We start from the raw sequence: 24,571 nt of genomic DNA, 5'->3' as shown, positions 1-24,571 counted from the left end.
GCTTTTCTGAGGTGGTGCAAAAAATCACTGGAAAGCAGTATATTAGAGAAGCTATTTTATGAAGTATGAGTTCATTAAATTATGAAATAAGAAATCCTAGGGTGCCATTTGTTAATTGTATAACTGACCAAGTTACTTTCAGCTCTGGGCCTCAATTACTAACCTACAACATAATGATCATTTTATTGTAAAGTATTAGATGAGAGGGGTCACAGCGATGGCGGTAAAAATGATGTTCACATTAACAGTATGGAGAACCATTTATACAAACGGTTTTTAAGACCTTTTCCAATTTCTTTACAACCAATGTATTCTTATGATGTGGGAAAGCTGATTATTACAAAATGAAATGGAGAGTCCAGAGAATAGATGCAGTAGCTGGAATTTACTACTTAACAATAGTGGGCATTTGAACAAACTAACAATTAAGTGCAAAAGATTTTCACTTTGTGCTTCAAAAATGGGTAACTAGGGCAAAGAGCTTCCCCCAACTTATACATTACCTTTGCCATGATGTAAAAGGCACAAAGAAGCAGCTGATCCAAATGTCGGTCTTTCATTAGATCAGGGCAATGAACTAAAGTGAATTCAAAACATGTCCATATCTTCCTTCGTAACTCATTTGAAACATCCAGTTTTAAACATAAATCTCGTAATCGTACACTTGCTAAATGATAGACCTAAGATGGAAGGTAGCACATTGATGCAAAAAAAACCAGTAAATAATTCTTCGAATTTATGTCTTACCATGAACATGGGCTTTCAGGCCAAGATTAACAAATACCTAGGCTGTTGACAAATGTATGTAAAATTACGTAAAATTTCTGTTCTATAGTACTAGTTCACTGGCAGAAGACTTCAATTCTCTTCAGAAGACTGTCTTAAAAACTCTTTTGGAAAAGATGTCCTCTATCCTGTCATCTATGTAAAGTAAGAAACACTAAAATGCAAGATTTACTTGCATCATGATCATTATGAATACATAATTTTTCAAGTGTGCAGAAATCCCCCATACCTTTTTTTGTTCAGAAAAGATTACTAGGAAGTCTAAAATGTCAGATAATAGGGGTGCCTGGTTGACTCAGTTGGTGGAGTGTGACTCTTGATCTCGGGGTTGGGGGTTCTAGCCCCATGCTGGGTGGAGAGATTACTTGAAAGTAAAATCTTTAAAAATTTTTGAAAAAAGTCAGATAATAAAGAACTAAAATGTTTTCAAGAATGAGTCAGAAAGCAAAACCATTTAAAAAACCTCCCCTATATTCTACAGTTTTTATGAGCACATAAATGGAATATTAAAGTAAATGAGATACAAGGTTTTTTGTTTTTGTTGTTTCTAAGTACATCAGAGTAAATTTAGTTCAATGCCCTAAACCTTTCATGTACAACTTTTATACGAATTGATAACTAATGCAAATGACCTGAAGGTCCTGCAAGATTCTAAAATGGCTTCCAATCATCCAGGAAGCATTATGTTTTACTGTTTTAAAAACTGGTGACCCTGCTGTGGTATTCCTAAATCACACTATTCTGTTTGAACTAAGTCTTCAAATTTAAATGTTCAGGGAAAAAGAGTCAGGCATCCCTTACAGCAAATTATCTTTGGGGACACCTGGGTGGCTCAGTTGGTTGAGCATCTGATTCATTTTTTTTTTTTTTTTATTTAAAAAAAAATTTTTTTTTTTTAACATTTATTTATTTTTGAGACAGAGAGAGACAGAGCATGAACAGGGGAGGGTCAGAGAGAGGGAGACACAGAATCTGAAACAGGCTCCAGGCTCTGAGCTGTCAGCACAGAGCCCGACGCGAGGCTCGAACCCACGGACCGTGAGATCATGACCTGAGCCGAAATCGGCCGCTTAACCGACTGAGCCACCCAGGCGCCCCAAGCATCTGATTCTTGATTTTGGCTCAGGTCATGATCCCACGGTCCTGAGATTAAGCCCAGTGTCAGGCTCTGTGCTGGGCATGAAGCCTGCTTAAGATTCTCTCTCTCCCTCTGCCCCCTCCCCCGCTCTCTCTCAAAATAAAAAAAAAAAAAAGCATCTTTCGCAGGAAAATAATCCACAAATAAGAGTTTAAAACCAAATATAAACTATCCAATACACTAATCTGATAGAAAGTCAAATGGTAGACTCCAAAGCCACAAGTGATTCATTTTATAGCAAATTCATTTTTTCTGCATCCTATCCCCTTGTTTCTAGTCCATCTGGCCAAAAGATAAACAGAATCCATTTGGGTCAGTGCAGTGGGAAAGATGTCAGAACTTTACATTTGTCACAGAAAATAAAAGATAATGGCCCTAGTTAAAAAGATTAAAAATAATAAGTCATTAATATTTGTTAAGTATCTTTTACAGAGTTGATCCAATGCCTTAAAAGAAACACATACTCTGGAAGTCTGATTCTGACAAAAAAATTCAGAGTACATTCTATTCAGTCCTGGAACACCAGCACCACGCTGAATTCAGCATAGATAATAGCTGCAACTTACTCAAGGAATGGTTATTTTGAATTCACTACAGATACGGACACATATGTTCTTTTTTTTTTTTTTTTTAACGTTTATTTATTTTTGAGACAGAGACAAAGCATGAATGGGGGAGGATCAGAGAGAGAGGGAGACAGAGAATCTGAAACAGGCTCCAGGCTCTGAGCAGTCAGCACAGAGCCTGACGCAGGGCTTGAACTCACGGACCGCGAGATCATGACCTGAGCCGAAGTCGGACACTCAACCGACTGAGCCACCCAGGTGCCCCACGGACACATATGTTCTTTATACAGACATCCTATTCTCTTTTAGGATAGAGTTTTTCTAGTTTCTAATCTATGTCAAACAGGTTATAATTAAATGGAAAGAAGGATGCCCGAGTGGTTCAGTGGTTCAGTCAGTTAAGTGTTTGATTCTTGATTTTGGCTCTGGTCATGATCCTGGGGTTGTGAGACTGAGCCCTGCATTGGGCTCCTCGATGAGCATGGAGCCTGCTTGGGATTGTCTCTCTCTCCCTCTGCCCCTCTCCCCAGCTTGCACTCTCTCTGTCTGTCTGGTCCCTCTCTCAGATAAATAAATGGAAAGAAAAAAACCCAAGATTCTGAAATAAATGCAGAATTAAAAATTCAGAACTAGGGGCGCCTGGGTAGCTCAGTAGGTTATGTGTCCGACTTGATTTTTGGTCAGGACATCATCTCACAGTTTGTGGGACTGAGCCCCTCATCGGGCTGTGCACTGACAACGCAGAGCCTACTTGGGATTCTCTCTCTCTCCCTTCCTCTGTCCCTTTCCTGCTCGTGCTCCCTCACTCTCTAAATAAATAAATAAACTTTAAAAACAAAAACAAAAAACAGGCCTTATATAGGCACAAGGTGGAGGCAGCAGTCATGGAGGCAGAGTAGAGGAGGCAGTGGGAAGTGGAGAAAATGGCAAGTCTCTCAAGAATTATGATTAAAAAGACTAGAGGAAATAAATTTAAATTTGCATCAAAAGTAATTTGGAAAGATAATTTCTTAAAATTTTTAAGTCTTAAACCCTAATCACAATGCTAAGACAAAAAACAGTGCTTTCTTTTTCCTTTACAATTTTTTTTAACGTTTATTTATTTCTGAGAGAGAGAGTGTGAGTGGAGTAGGGGCAGAGAGAGGAGATAGAATCTGAAACAGGCTCCAGGCTTTGAGCTGTCAGCACAGAGCCCGATGAGGGCTCAAAATCAGGAGGCTTGAGATCATGACCTGCGCTGAAGTCGGAAGCTCAACCAACTGAGCCACCCAGGCGCCCCTCCTTTATAATAATTCTTGAGAATGGGCTAGCCAGCCATGTAGTTATGGAGTAGACTACAGAGGTACTTTCAGTTCTGGGATTTATTTTATTTATTTATTTATTTATTTATTTATTTTTTCAATGTTTATTTATTTTTGGGACAGAGAGAGACAGAGCATCAACGGGCGAGGGGCAGAGAGAGAGGGAGACACAGAATCGGAAACAGGCTCCAGGCTCTGAGCCATCAGCCCAGAGCCCGATGCGGGGCTCGAACTCACGGACCGCGAGATCGTGACCTGGCTGAAGTCGGACGCTTAACCGACTGCGCCACCCAGGCGCCCCACTGGGATTTATTTTAGAGAAGAATCATGTTTGGTTATAAAAATCTAATTAATTTACCTGTCTTATCAGAAGTTGACAGTGCTTGTAAAAATGGGTAGGGCAAATTGAAATTATTTCTATGTTAAATCTTTCAGTCCTTTTTCATTAATACTACAGTAACGTATGTATTATAATGGAAATTGGTCAAATCTTAATTTAAAAGGTAACACAGTAAGGGGTGCCTGGGTGGCTCAGTCCATAGAGTATGTGACTTTTAATCTCAAGGTCATGAGTTTGAGCCCCACTTTGGGAACAGAATTTACTTAAAAAAAATAAATAAAAGGTAACACATTGGATTTATGATAAAAACTGTGTAGCCACCCAGTATTCCACCAATTTTTATAACAATTCTTCAATAATTTAAGCTTATCTGTAAGATCCAAGAAGCACCTGTCCCACAATGAACTCTAATCTACAGCAACCTAACACAATGTAGTTCCACTAAATTTCAGAGGATGGCCAACTGCTCAAAGTGATATAAGAACATAAAGTGGTAGGATATATAAGTTATATCATGAAATGGAGTCACACCATATAAGCCTGAGTCAAACACAGTTCACCAAAATCATAATGTTTTCTTAAGAGGTCAAATATGTTTCTTTTAAAAGGGTAAACGTATATTACCTGATGTCAAAGCTGACAAAGATACTACAAAAAATATAGACCAATATCTCATGAATATTGATACAAAAACCCTCAACAAAGTACCAGTAAACTGAACACAACAGCATACCCTAAAAGGATTTTACAGTGTGATCAAATTATGATTTACTCTTGGGATGGAAGGATAGTTTAACATAGAAAAACCAATTAGAGTAATATACTACATTAACAGAATAAAGGGAAAATATGATTATCTCAATTGATGCAGAAAAAGCAACTGACAAAATCCAAAATGCTTTTTTTCTTTTTAAATTTTATTTTCTAATTTTTAAAAATTTTTGGGGCGCCTGGGTGGCGCAGTCGGTTAAGCGTCCGACTTCAACCAGGTCACGATCTCACGGTCCGTGAGTTCGAGCCCCGCGTCGGGCTCTGGGCTGATGGCTCAGAGCCTGGAGCCTGTTTCCGATTCTGTGTCTCCCTCTCTCTCTGCCCCTCGCCCGTTCATGCTCTGTCTCTCTCTGTCCCAAAAATAAATAAACGTTGAAAAAAAAAATTTTTTGAAAAAAAAAATTTTTTATTTTACACAGTGAGAGTGTGAGCTGGGGAGGAGGCAGAGGGAGAGAGAGAGAGAGAAAGAGAGAGAGATAAACTTAATCAGGCTCCATGCTTATGGCAGAGCCTGATATTGGGCCTCAATCCCGTGACCCTGTGATCATGACCTGAGCCGAAATCAAGTGTCAGATGCTCAACTAAGCCACCCAGCTGTCCCCAAAGCCCCCCCTTTTTTCCCCATAAAAACACTCGATGAACTAAGAATAGAATAAAACTACCTCAACATGATAAGTGCCATATATGAAAAATCCATAGCTAACATCATACTCAAAAGTAAAACAAAGAAAAGAAGAAAGCTTTTCCCCTAAGATTAGGAACATGACAAGGATGCCCAATTTCAGCACTTTTCAACATAGTACTAGAAATTCTAGCCAGAGCAATTAGGCAAGAAAAAGAAATATAAGGCATCCAAACTGGAAAAGAAGTAAAATCACCTCTGTGTGTAGTTTACATGTGTAGAATACTGGAAAACTCTAAAAAGTCCTTAAAAAACGTGAGAAATAATAAATGAATTCCATGAAGTTGCAGGATACAAAATCACACAAAAATCTCTTTCATTCTTATACTACCAACAATGAATAATCCAAAAATAAAGAAAATGATTTCATTTATAATAGCCTGAAAAAGAATAAAATACTTAGGTATCAACTTAACCAAGTATATAAAAGTGTATACTGAAAACTGCAAAATACTGCTGAAAGAAATTAAAGAAAGTGCAAATAATAAAACACTGCATGTTAACTAAAAAACAAAAAAGCAAAACAAAAAGCTCAAAACACAAATAAATGGAAAGACACCCCATGTTCATGGACTGGAAGACTTTTTTTTTTTAAATGTTTACTTATTTTTGGGGGGGGGGGGAATGGGGGGGGGTGGGACAGAGGATCCAAAGTGGACCCCATGCTGATAGCAGTAAGCCTGACATGGTGCTCAAACCCACGAACAACAAGATCATGACCTGAGACAAAGTTGGACACTCAACCAATTGAGCCACCCAGGTGCCCCTGGACTGAAAATTTAATAATGTTAAGATGGCAATACCAGTCAAAACAATCTACAGATTCAATGCAATCCTTATCAAAATCCCCATGATGGGGTGCTTGGGTGTCTCAGTTGGTTAAGCATCCAACTCTTTTTTTTTTTTTTTCAACGTTTATTTATTTTTGGGACAGAGAGAGACAGAGCATGAATGGGGAAGGGGCAGAGAGAGAGGGAGACACAGAATCGGAAACAGGCTCCAGGCTCTGAGCCATCAGCCCAGAGCCCAATGTGGGGCTCGAACTCACGGACCACGAGATCGTGACCTGGCTGAAGTCGGACGCTTAACCGACTGCGCCACCCAGGCGCCCCAAGCATCCAACTCTTGATCTCAGCTCAGGTCTTTATCTCAGGGTCGTGAGTTCAAGCTCTGTGCTGGGCTCCATGATGGGCATAGAACCTACTTTAAAAAAAAAAATCCCCAAGATGTTTTTTGCCGAAATAGAAAAATCCATTCTAAAAAGAAAAAGAAAAATCCACGCTAAAACTCGTATGGAATCTCAAGTGACTCTGAATAGCCAAAATAATCTTGAAAAAGAAGACAAAGTTGGAGGTTTCACATTTCCTAATTTCAAAACTTACTACAGGAGTACCTGGATGGTGTAGTCAGTTAAGTGTTTGACTCCTGACTTTGGCTCAGTCATGATTTTATGGTTCATGAGTTGAAGCGCTGCGTCAGGCTCTGTGCTGACAGCATGGAGCTTGCCTGCTTGGGATTCTCTCCCTCAAAATAAATAAACTTAAAAAAATTTTTAAAAAGGAAGGAAATTCTGAATGATGCTACAACATGGATAATCTTGAAGACTTACGCTAAGTGAAATAAACCTGTCACAAAAGGACAAATATTGTATGATTCCACTTATATAAGGTACTTTGAATAGTCAAATTCATAGTAGAATGGTGGTTACTAGGAGGCAGTGGTGGGGAGAGAAATGGTGAATTATTGTAATTGTTTGGGACAGAGTTTCAGTTTAGGAAGATGAAAAAGTTCTGGAGATGGATAGTGGTGAAAGCCCCTCGACAATATGAATGTACTCAATGACAGTTTTGTACTTAATGACATTTTTGTACTTTTAATTTTTTTAAATGCTTATTTAATATTTTTGAGAGACAAAGAGACAGAGCGTGAGCAGGGGAGGGACACAGAGAGAGGGAGACACAGAATCTGAGGCAGGCAGACTCCAGGCCCTGAGCTGTCAGCACAGAGCCCGATGCAGGGCTCAAACACACGAACCGTGAGATCATGACCTGAGTCGAAGTCGAACGTTTAACTGAGTGAGCCACCCAGGCCCCCCGACACTTTTGTACTTAATGTACACTTAAAGATGGTTAAGATGGTAAATTTTATGTCCATTTTACCACACACCCAAGAAAGAAGGCTAAAATTGCTGTTAATCTTTCTTGCATTGATTGAATGACATTTTATTTTCATTTTTTAATTTTTAAAAATATTTATTTTTGAAGTTTATTTATTTATTTTGAGAGAGTGAGAGAGAGAGAGGCAGGCAGAGAGAGAGGGAAGGAGAGAACCCCAAGATGGCTGCATGCTGCCAGTGCAGAGCCTGACGGGACACCTAATCTCACCAAGTGTGAGATCTTGACCTGAGGTGAAATCAAGAATTGGACGCCACAACTAAGCCACCCAGGTGCTCCTTAAATATTTTAACTAATATCTACACCCAATACCCAATGTGGGGCTCAAACTTACAACCCTGAGATCAAGAGTTGCATGCTCTACCAACTGAGCCAGGCGGGTGTGTCAAATGAGATCTTTTTAGATGTCATAAAATCACATACCTTTCTATAAAACAGTGCTAAAGACCCAGTTCTCTTTGGTTTGCTTATTCCAGCTGTATGTGCCTCTTGTGCTTTAGTCAGATGGTTTTGTTTTGGAGAAGCACCAATTAATGACTGAGCAGTAAGTGACACAGAACTCTCGACTTTGGACTCCTGAGTTGTGTTCATGGAAATTGGTATCAGTGTGATCTCTCCAGCATCATTTGCAATACCTAAATGTATAAGCAAGAATTCTATTTTAGAAATAAGTTGCATGTGTTCCAGAAAAACTGTCAATTATCTACCTACCTACCTACCTACCTACCTATCTACCTAGCTATCCAAACATAGGAATAGGTTAGAAAAGAGGAAAGCTACAAAAATTGTAATTCTAGGTTATAACACTCTTGTTTTCTATTTCTGCTCTGAAACAATGTTTTCTTTTGAACTCTTAAGGAGATGTTTGTAATTAAGAAAAAAGATTTTTGCTTAACACGCTCATTTGTAAAGCTCAGATAAGAAAATAAGTCCAATGAAAAGGGTGGTAAATTCATAAAAGTATGAAAATTCAAAAACCAGTATAAGTTCAAAACAAAACAAAAGGTGGAATACAGAAGATTTTTAAGGCAGTAAAACTATTCTGTATAATACTATAATGGTAGATATATGTTATCAGACTTTCATCAAAATCTATAGAAGTGTACATCAACAGTGTACTTTTATGTAAATTATGGACTTGGGTCATAATGTGTCAATGTAGGTTCATCAGTTGTAAGAAATACACCATTCTTTGGTATGTTGATGGTGATGAGGTCTGTGTGTGTGTGGGCAGTGGGTATATGGGAAATCTCTATACCTTTTACTCAATTTTGCTGTGAACCCAAAACTGCTCTAAAGTAATAAATTAAAAAAATGGTATAGGTTAAAAAAAAAAAAAAACTGGATCAAAAAGGCCATGTGATTCAACCCAGCAAGACATTTCTTAAATTACTAACCAACTCAGAAAAAAAAAAATAAATAAATACATTAAAATGTTACCGTGCAATGGGATTGTAACTTTATGTCCTGTTGTCCCTGTGACTATGGCTGTGGCCATAGTTAGAAGACTTTGCCCAGGTGAAATTGATAGATTTTCAGCAGTAATGCTTGAAGAAGGAGCAATTTTCAATTTTGTTCCTTCTGTTATGATCCTGTCCATAAGTATTTCTTTTGGGGGATCTTCCCCAAAAAGTCTTCTCTTAGCACTCCCTGCAGTAGGAGAACTGTAGCGTTCATGGACAGAAATTGGAGACAACGGTTGCATATCTAATAGAGAGAAAAATAAATTTAAAATAGTTTGATATGTATTCTAAAAGAATAAATCAGGTTCACTCGTTCACTCAAAAAATAGATACTGAGTTACTATATGCTAAGCAATAGGTATTCAGCAGTAAATAACACGGCTTCTATCTTCACAGAATATAGAGTATAGCAAAAGAGGTATGAAAAAGTTACTACATGTGAAAATTATGATAGCTTATCTTCCTGGTTTCTTGAACCTCTGCCTACTATTAAAGGAGCAAAATATTAAGGGTAAAATAGAAGCTGAGAAGTAGAATGAGGTGACCACTAAATTTGAGCAGTCCAATTAGCTTCTGTCTCCCAATCTTATCTAGTAAATAACATCTGAGAAGGAAAAATCAGTGATTTGGTTCACAGTTTTGCCCCCTCCTACACACCCATACTTCAAGCAGCTTAAGGCAGTAGCTTCGGCTTTTTCTTTTGTTTAAGTAGGCTCCACGCCCAACATGGAGCCCAACATGGGGCTTGAACTCACAACCCTGTGGTCAAGACCTGGGCTGAGATCAAGAGTTGGACGCTTGACCTACTGAGCCACCCGGGTGCCCCTATGGCTTTCTGATTTAGTAGGTACAGAATCATCTTTTATAAGCTCACGAGAAGATAAAGATGAGCAAAGGTGATAAGACTCTGTTTAACTTGCCTTAATCTGAGGGTTGGCAGTAGTGTGTTGATTAAAAGATTATAGATTATATTTAGTTTTCAATGCTATCCTTCCATAGGAGTGGCTTTCCCTATATACCAAGTGTGTAAAGGTTCTCCTAGCCCCTAAAAACCCTACATCTTTTTCCACAATCCTTCCCCACTTTCCCTGACCCACTGATTCTTTACAGGTATATAATATACTTTTTATTTTTATCTATTTATTTTTTCATGTTTATTTTTGAGAGAGGGACACAGCATTACTGGAGGAGAGGCAGAGAGAGAGGGAGACACAGATGCAAAGCAGACTCTAGGCTCTGAGCTGTCAGCACAGAGCCCGACATGGGGCTCGAACTCACAAACTGTGAGATCATGACCTGAGCCAAAGTCAGACGCTTAACTGAATCACCCAGGCGCTCGTATTTTTTATTTTAAATGTTTTTTTTTTTAAAGTAATCTCTATACCCATTGTGGGGCTCAAACTCACAACCCCAGATCAAGAGCTGCACACACCACTGACTGAGCCAGACACTCCTATGGTATGCTTTTTTTTTTTTAAGTGTACTTATTTATTTTGAGAGAGAGAAAGTGGGAGTCGGGGAGGGGCAGACAGAATCACAAGCACTGACAGTGCAGACCCCAATGTGGGCTTCAACCCCACAAACTGAGATCATGAATGACCTGAGCTGAAGCTGGACGGTTAACCAACGGAGCCACTCAGATATCCTACCTATAATGTGCTGTTTAAAGTGAAAGCATTTCAGGGCACTTGGCTGGCTCGTCAGTGGCACATGTGGCTCTTGATCTCAGGCTCGTGAGTTCGAGCCCCATGTTGGGTGTAAAGATGACTTATTAAACATGTTTACAAGGTATAAAAATAACTTCTGGAAATGATTTGACAGCTCTCTGTATTAATAAGGTGAGAGGAGAAACAGTTATGTCTTAATAAAAATCTCTGCATATTTCTGGGGCTTATGAAAACAGCTCTGATTTCCCAACCTCAGTGGCAGATAGAAAGTTCTGTGGTAACTCCCATGATCACTTAATAGGAGTGTACCTGGATCCTTTATACATAAGAAATCCAACACAGCCCTTGAATCTGACTAGGAATGTTTAAGCTGACATTTCAAACAATTTTTTTTGAAGTTTATTTTTGAGAGAGAGACAGAGTGTGAGTGGGGAGGAGCAGAGAGAATGAGAGACACAGAATCCGAAAAAGGTTCCAGGCTCCAAGCTGTCAGCACAGAGCCTGACACAGGGCTCAAACTCACAAACTGCAAGATCATGACTGCAGCTGAAGTCGGACGCTTAACCAACTGAGCAACCCAGGTGCTCCTAAAGCTGACATTTAAAGAGAGGGTTCATAGTGTAGCCATGAGGTTAGCTGCAAACCCCTTCAAATTATCTTTTGTTAGCACAGAAGTGGAAAAGATACAGTGAACAACTCTTTACATTTAATAAATACAGAAATTAATATTATGTCTTTTTCTTCCTAGAGTCAAGGCTCAATATTGTTTTCTAAGGATTTTCCATTATTTGATTCTCTTGCCTGAACCCCTATGAGAAAATACTTTTTTCTTCTACTTATAAAAATAATATGGGGCGCCTGGGTGGCTCAGTCGGTTAAGCGTCCGACTTCAGCTCAGGTCACGATCTCGTGGTCCGCGAGTTCGAGCCCCGCGTCGGGCTCTGGGCTGATGGCTCAGAGCCTGGAGCCTGCTTCCGATTCTGTGTCTCCCTCTCTCTCTGCCCCTCCCCCATTCATGCTGTGTCTCTCTCTGTCTCAAAAATAAATAAACGTTAAAAAAAAAATTAAAAAAAAAATATATGCCCTATATGTTCACAGCAGCATTGTTCATAATGGCCAACAAGTGGAAATAATCCAAATGTCCATCAACTAACGAATGAACAAACAATATATAGCATATCCACACAATGAAATATTATTCAGTCATAAAGATGAAGAGCTGATATATGCTGCAATATAAACAGATCTTTAAAACATGGTACATGAAAGAAGCCAAGCACAAAGGCCACATATTATATGATTCTATTTATATAAAATTCTAGAATAGGCAAATCTATAGAGACAAAAAGCAGATTGTAGTTCCAGGGGATTGGGTGGGGGAACTGGACAGTGACTGCTATTGAATATGGGGTTTCTTTTCTGGGCTGATGAAACTGTTCTGGAATTAGATAATGGTGAGAATTGTAGAGTCTTATGAATATACTAAAAACTACTTAACTGTACATGTTAAAAGGGTGAATTTTATGGTATGTGAATTATAACCCAATGAACAAAAGAGCTCACCGAAAGAAAATTCTTAGAATACCAAAAAACTGTAATATAGAAAGTAACATCCACTCAAAACACCACCATCTGGAGAGAATCATATTTGGGTGACCATTATTCATGATCTTAGTTCTGAGATGTCTAGCTAGGCTGTAAACACACACACACATATAAAATATAAATATATATGCATACGTATACATATATATATTACAGTCAAGGATACATACACATATGCACACATTCTCACACAGACTGTTCATACTTTGTTCAGTTCCAATATGCAAGAATTTAAGTTACCATAGTTTAGTTAAAATAACAACAGCCTAACAAAATGGTTCAAATTTCAGTTTCCATGATGTACTAACTGTAACTGCATAAACAAACTTTAGTTTACAAATCATTATATAACTAATAGATGTGAATCATGATCAGTAACTAATCATGTTAATTCTTTCAAAGTCTGTCACTGATTGGTCAGGGCACATCTGCTATTCAATTCATGAGCACAGGAAAGCATACAGTTATGTTGTCTCTTTGTCTCCAGTGAAAAACCCTATATGACATTTTATAAAAACAGACACATGAGGGGAATCATCAAAAAAAAAAAAAGTACGGGGGTGTTGGGGTGGCTCAGTCGGTTAAATGTCTGACTCTGATTTCAGCTCAGGTCATGATCTCACGTTCGTGGCATTGAGCTCCACATCAGGCTCTGTGCTGAGCATGAAGCTTGCTTGAGATTCTCATTCTCTCTCTCTCTGCCCCTCTCCCCAGCTTGTGCTCTCTCTCTCTCTCAAAATAAATAAACATCAAAGAAAAAAAAAAAGAAACCTTAAAAAAAAAAAGAAAATTGTAACAAAGAAATGAAAGTGATAATACTGAAACTGAAATTAATTTAGAACATCAGTAAAGTCACAGAAGGAACAACTGACTCTGGGAATACTGACACTGACACTGTTCAAGAGATTAGATACACAGCCTGAAGAACTTCCTGAAAGTGAAATTCGTTGACATAATTGAAGAAAGTTGTTGAGATTAAAAGGATGAAGATATCCAACAGAAAGTGATGATGGCAAAAACTTCACATTTGAGGAACTCTCAGAGATATTTCAAAGAATTAAACACACAAAGTATAAAATGTTGAAAGCTGATCCAAATTTAGAAAGGAACATGACAGTTCACCAAGGCACAGAAAAGATGCTCATTCACCAGCATAAATCACAGGAGAAGGAGGTGGCAAGCACTGTTTAAACTATTCTTTGTAAGTTTGAAAAAAAAAAAAAAAAAAACCCACCAACAAAAAAACCAAACCACTTTCAGGGCACCTGGCTGGCTCAGTCAGTGGAGTGTGTGACTCTTGATCATGGGGTTGTGGGTTTGAGTTCCGTGTTGGGTATAGAGATTACTTAAAAATAAAATCTTGAAAAAACAAAAACCAAAAAGATGAAAAACAAACCACTTCCATTCTCAATGTTTCCAGTGCTTTATACTGTACTATGTAAATACTTTTATTATCTTTCATTTTGCTAAACATTAAGGACTCATAGCTTTTTTTTAAATTATCACTTTTTTAAAGTAATCTCTACACCCAATGTGGTGCTCAAACTTATGCCCCTGAGATCAAGAGTCACATGCTCTACTGACAGACAGCCAGGCGCCCCTAATGACTGATCATTTTTATTTATTTATTTATTTATTTTTTAATTTTTTTTTTCAACGTTTTTATTTTTATTTTTGGGACAGAGAGAGACACAGCATGAACGGGGGAGGGGCAGAGAGAGAGGGAGACACAGAATCGGAAACAGGCTCCAGGCTCCGAGCCATCAGCCCAGAGCCTGACGCGGGGCTCGAACTCACGGACCGCGAGATTGTGACCTGGCTGAAGTCGGACGCTTAACCGACTGCGCCACCCAGGCGCCCCTGACTGATCATTTTTAAAAGTTTTGATGAAACAGATAAATACAAGTTTTGACAAGATTGTTTTCCTTTTTAAAGGCTTTTATTTATATATTTTTAAAAAGCTTATTTTGAGAGAGAGAGAGCATGAGCAAGCAGGGGAAGGGCAGAGAAAGAGAGAGAATCCCAAGCAGGCTCCATGCTGCCAGCGTGGAGCTGGACACAGGGCTCAAACCATGAGATCATGACCTGAGCCTAAATTAAGAGTTGGCTGCTTAATGGACTGAGCCACCTAGGTGCCTCTGGACAAGATTTAAAAAAAAAAAAAAAAAAAAAAAAAAAATTTTTTTTTAAATGTTTATTTATTTTTGACAGAGAGAGAGAGAGAGAGAGAGAGACAGAGCATGAGCGGGGAAGGGGCAGAGCAAGAGGGAGACACAGAATCCGAAGCAGGCTCCAGGCTCTGAGCTGTCAGCACAGGGCTCGATGTGGGGCTTGACTTCACAGACCGAGAGATCATGACCTGAGCCGAAGTCAGACACTCAACCGACTGAGCCACCCAGGTGCCCCTGTCTCCTGACAAGATTTTTAAAGGTCATAAAACAACCCTAATCATTCTCATTGCTTATGAAGACTGTTTTGTATGCACATTTTTATCATCTTGGACTACATGTAAAGCAAAGACTATATGTGTGCCTGCACATACATACACAAAATTATAGTTCAAGTTGGATCAAGAGCCATGTGAAGCCCGAGTACTTGTTCATCTGAAGTTTGTTCAGGGATATGTGATCAAAAGATTTTAACTGATTAAAAAATTCAAGAAAAAATTCATATAATCCAGAGGATGCACACATCAGATGCACACATCATAAGAGAAAATAAGGACGAATGAATGAACTAAAATCTTCCCGGAAGGTTTATATGAACTATTTTAAGAGAGTATGGATAAGTTATTTCTTAGATGAACTTAAGCATCCCAAAGAGTTTTTTTGCTCTGCTTCAAATACTTTTCTTTCTATAGAGACATACATAGAGAAAGAATATAACTTTTGTCACATTTGAAAAGTAGGTATTTTGCTTATTTACAGTTTTCTGTTAGCATTAGGAAAAGTGTGTTTATTAAAAGGCTAAAATACTATTTCCACAACAACTGACATTGAAGTAAAAAAATATTAAAAAACAGAGTGAAAATCTTATTACTTTGATATGCAAAACTATACAACAAGCCACAAAAGGGTGTTAGCATAAGCCTCCTTTTACATTTCGTTTTATTTTTATTTTTAAGTAAGCTTCACACCCAATGTGGATGTAAGATTAAACCCATGACCCAAGTTTAAGAGTCCCATGTTCTACTGACTGAGCCAGCCAGGTGTCCTAGCCCCTGTTTATCTTTTAAATTTAAAAAATCTTTTTCATAAGTCCCTTTTTCAATCTTGATGAAGAAATTAGATTTCATAATAATATATTAGCAAGACTTGAAATTTTGAGAAAATTATCTTCGTTATTTTTTTTGTTTTACCTGTGTTGAACCTACCCCTTCGAAGACTCCCACTGTCAGTCCGAACTTCTTTGACCCTTGGATGCATTAGAGGAGACATTGGCATCATAGGAAGGTGTCCCTGTACATTTCCCCCATTTCCTGTTTCAAAGTTATTTGGGAATATAACCTGTAAAAAATAAAAACCTCTTGCTTTACATATAGATAAACCTACTGATGAAAACTTCTAACAGAAAAATGAGAAAAAAGTCTTCTTCAACTGTTCTATTTCCCTTCTTTCTTCTTCACAAAATAGAACAACTTGCATAAAGTGCTCAATAGTTTGTGTTGTTACACATATCTCACTTAATTTTATAATTTATCTCCTTAAGTTTATTGACCACTTCTAGAAGTAAACTGATGAGGTAGGCACCATCTATTTCCACTTAAGGATGACAAAATACAGGCTTAAAATATGAAATTTGCCTGAGGGCAATTACTATTTTTTAAGTTTATATTTTTTTAATATATAGTAGGGGGCAGAGAGAGGGAGAGAGAAAGAGAGAATCTCAAACAAGCTCCATGCTGTCAGCACAGAGCCCAGTGCTGGGCTTGAACTCATGAACCGTGAGATCATGACCTGAGCTAAAATCAAGAGTTGGATGCTTACCAACTGGGCCACCACAGGCACCACTAAAGTTTATTTTTTATTTGTTTTGAGGCAGAGAAAGAGAGAGAAAACAGGAGTGGAGGAGGGACAGAGAGAGAGAGGGAAAGAAGAGAATCCCAAGCAGACACCGTGCTTTCAGTGCAGAGCTTGACGTGGGGCTCAATCTCATGAACCATGAGATCATGACCTGAGCTGAAACTACGAGTCAGGCACTTAACCAACTAAGCCACCCAGGTGCCCCAAGGACAACTACTATTAAGTAACAGAGCAAGGGCTTCAACCCAAATCCTCTTTCTTCAAGTTCATTGCCTTTTTTCACTTTCCCAAGAGATTCTACAATGGAAGTATTGATGAATACACAAAGATTGCACAGTTAATCACAGTTTGTTGCAAAAAACCAAAGATACATGGAAGAGAGATTTCAAGAAATCATTTTCTTTTCAGTTCTTCCTGGTCTTGGATAGTCCTTCCAGTAGTGTGGAATTAGGGAAAAATTCACCAGGTTTCATGAAGTATAAGACACAGAAAAGCAAAGAAAGATGAAAAGACAAGAGTTATGAAAGAGCAACACAGAGGTAAAGGAGAAAAAACTCAGTTTCTCACATGATACTAAACTGTGAAATGTGTGGCTTGTGTGTATTAGGCACAAATTTCTGATTTTTTAAATTCTAAATACTACTAATGAAAACCATTTAATTTTTTACATAGACATTTGAAAAATTAAATATGATAAAATTAGTGGTTTCTTAGATATGACTTCCAAAAGCACAAGAAACGAAAAAAATAGATAAACAGGACATTATCAAAATTAAAAACTTTGTGTTCTAAAAGACTTGATCAAGAAATTAAAAGGCAACCCATGAAATGAAAGGCAAATTTTAAAAATCCTATTAACAGATAAGGGAGTCATATCTACAATATATAAAGGATTCCTATAATTCAATAATAAAAAGACAAAAAACCCAATTAAAAAATGGCAAAGGATTTGAATAGATATTTCTCCAAAGGAGATACACAAATGGCCAATAAGCACATGAAAAGATGTTGCACATCATTAGCCAACAGGGAAATGTAAATAAAAACCGTAATGAAATATCACTTTATGTCTACTAATGGCTAGAATAAAAAAGATGTGTCAGGGAAGAAAAAACAAAGGTAAGTTTTAGAGAAGATGTGAAGAAACTAGAATGTTCATACACTGATGGTAGGAATGTTAAATGGTGCAGCCACTTTGAAAAGAGTGTGACGGTTTCCCCAAACTGGAGGTACACAGCTGGAGGTACACGTGTACACAGCTGGAGGTACACGTGACCCAGCAATTCTATTCCTAGAAATGTACCTAAGAAAAATAAAAACATATCCATACAAAACTTGTCTGTGAATGTTGATAGCAGCATTATTCATAAAAGCCAAAAGGCAGAAACAACCCAAATGTCTATCAATTGATAAATGAACAAAATGATATATTCAAATGACAGAGTATCATTAAGCCATAAAAAGCAATGAAGTGCTAATATATCCTATAACATGGACGAACCTTGAAAACATAATGCTAAGTGAAAGAAGCCAGACACAAAGGACCACATATCATATGCTTCCACATATTTGAAATGTTCAGAATACACAAATTAATAAAGACAGAAGTAGATTAAGGTTGCTTAGGGCTAAGGAGAAGAAGGTGGGTAAGGAAAGTGACAGCTAAATGATACAGTTTCTTGTTGAGGTGATGGATATGTTCCAAAATTGACTGAGGTGATGGGTGCACCTATCCATGAACGTACTAAATTATATGTTTAAAAACAATTTTTTTTAATGTTTATTCATTTCCTGAGAGAGGGAGACAGAGTGTGACCAGGGGAGGAGCAGAGAAGAGGGAGACAAAGAATCCGAAGCAGGTTCCAGGCTCTGAGCTGTCAGCATAGAGTCCAATGTGGGGCTCGAACCCATGGACCGCGTGATCATGACTTGAGTTGAAGTTGGACACTTAGTGAGCCACCCAGGCACCCCATAAAGCTATTATTTTTTAAAATGACAGGATCATCAGCCTTGCCCTAACTCACCTCTTCACAGGTAGGAACTTTGTTTCCTGAAGCCTGGAGAGCCTCCCACAGTGCAGAATCATGACTCCACGCTAAACTCTCTAAAATCTGTTCTTCGATGCTGTTCAGGTGTTTCACCATGTCCCTGGAAAGTCCCTCCTCTGAGCGGATAACCACCTCAATAACCTGGTAAGGAGAAAATTGACAAGGTAATATAGGTAGTCTTGGTCATTTCTAGGCTTTCATGTATGACTAGCTTTGGTCTTATAAGGACACAGAACTAATGATATTGTTGAACTATGATTCAATGGCTGATCGATATATTTTAATTTAAAAGGACTTCTTAAGATGTCCAAAATACTTTCACATACATTTCTGTTTTTCATGTTTTCTTTTACACATGGAGAAATGAGGCAATGATAGGGAGAAACTGGTCAACCAAGGCCAATAGTGGAAGTCGGGTCTTGGGTTCTGAGTCCAGTGCTATTTTGAATTTACTGTCTCTTCTCAGACAATTCTTCCCAATAGATCAAGAGAACAGATGAATAATATATTTAAAAGGAATTCTGCTTATATTATATAATTCTATTTTAATAAGGGTAAATTCTAGAACAAAGTCTGTAGGTATATACACAAAAATATTAAGTGATTATTATTTATAATTAGGATTATATTGTATGGTTTTAATATTCACATTTATATGTACTTTCCTGTTTTTCTTCAAGGAGGCTATATTATTTATGTGGTTAAAGAACAAAGGCATTTAACTTCTTGAATGAAAAAAGGATGCTACAAATAAAAATGAATTGCTATCAGATAAGGTCAAAACCAACATTGTCCTTGAATAAAATTACTTATATTTCCTAACAGAAAATCTGAAAACACACATCAACAAAGTATCAGAAACAATTTTCCCTAAGACACTAAAAAAATATTTAAATCCCACTTAGCAATTCAAATGGATAAGCTTTCTAATGATCTGCATTTTCCATTACTTGAGACATATTTTAGGTATAAAAATTGAACTCTTCAAACTAACTTTTCTATAAATACTTTGAAAATAGCACATACAGCAAAATATTAACTAAATCATACCAATAAGGGTAATGTAGTAGCATCAGTCTTAAATTCGGATACTAGGTAACATTAAATGTTACTGTAGTTGTGACCCTTATGTTGTGTAAGAAAAAGATTAATAAAATAGTTCTAGCAGGAAAAAAAAAAAAAAAAAAAGCTAAGTAAGACTGATCCACACTGAATTAGTTCAAATTTAAGGAAGGAGCACAATCTTTTATTTCAGCTTCATTAGCTAAACCATAACCACGAACCATTTCATACCTTTTCTTTCTCCTGGGGAAAAGAGCTTTTCTTCTTCATTATGCATCTGTTTAATAGGATTATGATTTCCATTTATAAATATGGAAAATTCAAAGCTAACTACTTAATTCCTGGTCACATTTGCAAGTCAGTGAAGGAAAAAGGACTGCAGTTTGAGACTGGCTGAATTTACTAATATCCTCATCCTTTCCCTTTTGTTTTTGATTCCACCCAAAGGACTAAAATGTTTTCAGAATACCTCTGGAAATATTTCCCAGACATCATTACAGCCTGTAACTTTAACACTAAGATAAACAGAACGTTTATGAGGTGCACCATATCATAACTTTGCTCTCATCTCACCTTATAAAAATAAAATGGTTGTAAATTGAGAACTTCAATAATCCAGGGGAAAGTACGAGGTGAGCTATAGGCAAAGAGCACAATTTCCAAACAACAGGCCATCAAGGAACGATGAAATATATCCTGCTCTAAAAGAACCTTGGAGAACAGAAAAACTGCAGTTTAATATTTCTCAGCAATTTCAGCCTTTGCCATTCTATAAAGACTACAGAAACAAGATAAAATAATGTGTACATTATACCAGATTATCAAAGATAATGTGAGCTCTCAAACTGGTAAAGAGTTTTGTTATAACATATAATCTTGCTCAATGGTAGATTTTAAATTTAAATGAGGCATACACAACAATCTGCTTTGAAATAATAAAACAGTCAATATTCCCATCAAGAGGAAGCATTAGGATTGGTTCCATTTTTTTTTTTTGTTCCGTTTGTTTTTAAATGCCAGTTTTACAACTATTTTGTTAACATAAAGACTGTTAATCAGGGGTGCCTGGGTGGTTCAGTTAAGAGTCAGACTCTTGGTTTCAGCTCAGGTCATGATCTCATGGCTTTGTGGGTTCAAGCCCTACACTGGACTCTGTGCTGGCAGTGCAGAGCCAGTTTGGGATTCTCTCTCTCTCTCTCTCTCTCTCTCTCTCTGTCCCTCCCCCACTTGCGCTGTCTCTGTCTCTCTCCAAATAAACAAATAAACTTAATAAAAAAATATTTGTTAATCAAAACACTAAAATCAAAGGTATTATGTCACAGCTAAGACTTAAAAAAGTTCAGAGAAATAATTTACTAAGAAGATAAAAGTCGTGTTGAGCATTAAGACTTTTTTTTTGAGTTTAAGATTTAACAAAATTTTCAGTTTTAAAAAGTGTTTGTTGCCATCCTTCTTTTAAATATCACTCCAAATCAACAAAAAGGATAAGAAACAGAAACTCCTTGGATAAAACTAGAAGTCAGCTGTAACTGCAAATTAGAATACATGAAAACTGAAAGTGGATGGAAGGATGACAAATTACTCAGTAGAAAGTAGGATGGTCAAACATAAGGGCCTGAAGAGAGACACTTGGACCTAATTAATTTGCTCCATGCAACCTGGGGAAAACATAGCAACTGAAGGGACAGGAGGAATGGAAAGTAGGGGCTAGGCAGGGGCTGACACGAATGGATGATTTGAAAGTCTGTAGTAGTTAGAACTCGTCAGGTCCCCATTCAACCCCTACTCTAATGAAGCAGATGATAGGCCTCTAGTCTGTCCCAACAGGGATCTGGAGAATTATTCTAAGACTGAACTAGGGAGACTCAGCTTGAGAACACCAGACATAGAAGAAACTGTGGTTTTAGGCAAAAGTCTGCAGACTGCATTGTGAGATCAAGTTTCCCTTTCTTGCTCTGTTCAGTAACACCAACATCCAGCAAAAAATTAGCAGATACTTCTTTACAGAAACTGAAATATTCCAGAAGAATCTTAAAGACACCAAATGTTAAGGGTCTCTAATACTACATGATTATATGAGACTGTTGGGTTTATATTCCTATTTTTGCCAACAAAGCTTTTTTTTTTTAATGTTTTTATTTATTTTTTGAGACACACATACACACAGTGCAAGTGGGAGAGGGGCAGAGAGCAAGGGAGACACAGAATCGGAAGCAGGCTCCAGGCTCCGAGCTGTCAGCACAGAGCCTGATACGGAGCTCGATCCCACAAACTGTGTGTGAGATCATGACCTGAGCTGAAGTCGGATGCCCAACCAAGTAAGCCACCCAGGCGCCCCAACAAAGCTTTGAACCAAACTGTTCAGTTACCATAAGGGTTTATTAATGTCCCATTTTTAGTGCCTCATTTAAATGTAAGTGGATATCCAAGAACAATCCAACAACATAAGGAAATCCTCCCACTGGAAGACAAAAATTAAAACAAAGAGAAAAAAGGGGCACCTCGCTGGCTCAGTCAGTTGTTCTCAGCGTTGTAAGTTGGAGCCCATATTGGGTGGAGGCGTTACTTAAAATCTTTAAGGGGTATCTGAGTAGCTCAGTTGGTTAAGTGTCCGACTCTTGATGTCAGTTGGTTCAGGTCACGGTCTCAAGGTCATGGGATTGAGCCTTGGGTTTGCACAAATCTCTTGGGATTCTCTCTCCCTCCCTCTCTTCTGCCTCTTCCCTACTCGTGCTCTCTCTCTAAATAAATAAATAAACTTTAAATATCCCAGGGTCGGGGCGCCTGGGTGGCGCAGTCGGTTAAGTGTCTGACTTCAGCCAGGTCACGATCTCGCGGTCCATGAGTTCGAGCCCCGTGTCGGGCTCTGGGCTGATGGCTCAGAGCCTGGAGCCTGTTTCCGATTCTGTGTCTCCCTCTCTCTCTGCCCCTCCCCCATTCATGCTCTGTCTCTCTCTGTCCCAAAAATAAATAAACGTTGAAAAAAAAATTTTTAAATATCCCAGGGTCATGGATTGAGCCCCACGTCAGATTCTGTGTTGAGGGTGCAGCCTGCTTGGGATTCTTTCTTTCCCTCTGCCCCTCTCCCCAGCTCACACATACTCTCTCTCTAAAAAATAAACAAAACAAAACAAAAATAAAATAAAATAAAGCCTTTATGCAGAGTTTTAAAAAAGGGCCTTAAGGCTTTTACATTTTGTTTGAACTGTAAAATGTCTATACCAGTGGACTGTGAAGATATGCATATATAACGTAATATTTAGAGTAACAACTAAAACAAATCCATACAAAGAATAACAGTCTAAAAAATGTTCAAGCAGGGGTGCCTGGCTGGCTCAGTCAGTAGAGCATGCAACTCTTGGTCTCAGGGTCATGAGTTCAAGCCCTATGTTGGGCATAGAGTTTAATAAACAAATAGGGGCACCTGGGTGGCTCAGTCGGTTAAGTGTCCAACTCCGGGTCAGGTCAGGATTTCACAGTTCGTGAGTTCAAGCCCTGCGTTGGGCTCTGTGCTGACAACTCAGAGCCTGGAGCCCACTTCAGATTCTGTGTCTCCCTCTCTCTCTGCCCCTCCCCAACTTGTGCTCTATCTCTGTCTCTCAAAAATAAATAAATGTTAAAAAAAATTTTTTTAAAACAAATAAAAAATGTTCAGGTAATCAAGAGGAAGATGGGTGAAAAAAAAACAAACAAAACACCAAAGAGTACAAACAGAAAACAAGAAATAAAATGGCAGACATATGCCCTAACAGATCAATAATTAAATGTAAGTCTGAATTTACTGATTTAAAGAGACTGAGATGAAAAAATGTGACTCAATTACATGCTGCCTATAAGAAATTCACCTCAAATATAATGATACATGTAGGTTGAAAATAAAAGGATAGAGAGGTGCCTGGGTGGCTCAGTCAGTTAAGCAATTGAATCTTGATTTTGTCTCAGCTCACGATCTTAGGGTTTGTGAGATTGAGCCCTGCACTGGGCTCCATCCTGACAGCACAGAGCATGCTTGGGATTCCCTCCCCCTCCCTATCCCTCCCCTGCTCAAGTGCACTTGAGCGCATTCTCTCTCTCTCAAAATAAATTAATAAACTTAAAAAAAAAGAAAAGGATGGAAAAAGACATACCATGCAAACAATCAAAAACAGGAGTGGCTATATATGAACAAAAGATAAGACTTTGGAACAATTAACGGCTTCAGAGAGGACATTATCTCATGATAAAAGGCAAGAAGACATAGCAATCTTCAATGTGTATATATCAAACAGCAGAGCTTCAAAATATATGAATAAAAAATAACCTGATAGAACTGAAAGGAGAGGGGTGCCTGGCTGGCTCAGTTGGTAGATTACCTGATCTTGGAGTTGTGAGTTTGAGCCCCACACTGGGTAGGGAGATTACTTAAAAATAAATCTGAAAAAAAAAGGAAAGAACTGAAAGGAGAAATAGATAAATCTACAATTATATCTGGAGACTTCAATACTGCTCTCAACAACTGATAGAGCCAGACAGAAAATGAACAAGGATACAGAAGAAGTCAACACCACCACAATTAATACTATAGAACTGACATTTACAGAACACTCTACCCAACAACAGCAGAATACACTAGGGGTCATAAAATGAACCTTAACAAATTAAAAAAAAATTGAACTCATAAAGAGTGTGAGTAGAATGAGCATTACTACAAAAGGGTAGCATGAGGGAGATTGTTGTAATAACAGAACAATTCAGTATCTTGATTTTGGTGGTAGTAGCATTAATCCACAAGTGATGCAATGGAAGAAGATACATACATTGTTCCAATATTAATTTCCTAGTTTTGATATTACACTATGTAAAATGTAGCCACTGGGGGCAACTGACTACATAGGACCTCTCTGTACTACTTCTGTAATTTTCTGTGAATCTATAATTATTTCAAAATAAAAAGTTGAAAATTTACT

The 24,571-nt window shown here is 38.0% G+C and overlaps 1 protein-coding gene and 1 long non-coding RNA gene across 5 annotated transcripts in view; one reads left to right on the top strand and one right to left on the bottom strand.

Moving 5' to 3' along the window:
- RBL1 (RB transcriptional corepressor like 1) overlaps nt 1-24,571 on the bottom strand; it is a 61,706-nt gene that overhangs the window by 13,752 nt on the left and 23,383 nt on the right. For 3 of the 4 annotated variants that reach the window (XM_040447109.1, XM_040447112.1, XM_040447111.1), the window contains 6 exons: nt 20,199-20,336; nt 18,540-18,704; nt 15,852-15,999; nt 9,199-9,465; nt 8,182-8,393; nt 504-680 (listed from right to left, as the gene is read on the bottom strand). In XM_040447109.1, coding sequence (XP_040303043.1) covers nt 504-680; nt 8,182-8,393; nt 9,199-9,465; nt 15,852-15,999; nt 18,540-18,704; nt 20,199-20,336 — 1,107 coding nt within the window. The remainder of the gene's footprint in view (nt 1-503; nt 681-8,181; nt 8,394-9,198; nt 9,466-15,851; nt 16,000-18,539; nt 18,705-20,198; nt 20,337-24,571) is intronic. The other variant, XM_040447110.1, reaches the window with a different exon arrangement.
- Nucleotides 1-24,571, top strand: part of LOC121012232 (uncharacterized) — a 44,617-nt gene that overhangs the window by 19,943 nt on the left and 103 nt on the right. The window lies entirely within an intron of this gene.

This window comes from Herpailurus yagouaroundi, unplaced genomic scaffold (assembly GCF_014898765.1).
Source record: "Herpailurus yagouaroundi ecotype Mexico unplaced genomic scaffold, PumYag 196, whole genome shotgun sequence".
Lineage (NCBI taxonomy): Eukaryota > Metazoa > Chordata > Mammalia > Carnivora > Felidae > Herpailurus > Herpailurus yagouaroundi.
This window is presented reverse-complemented; position numbering and strand designations above follow the sequence as displayed.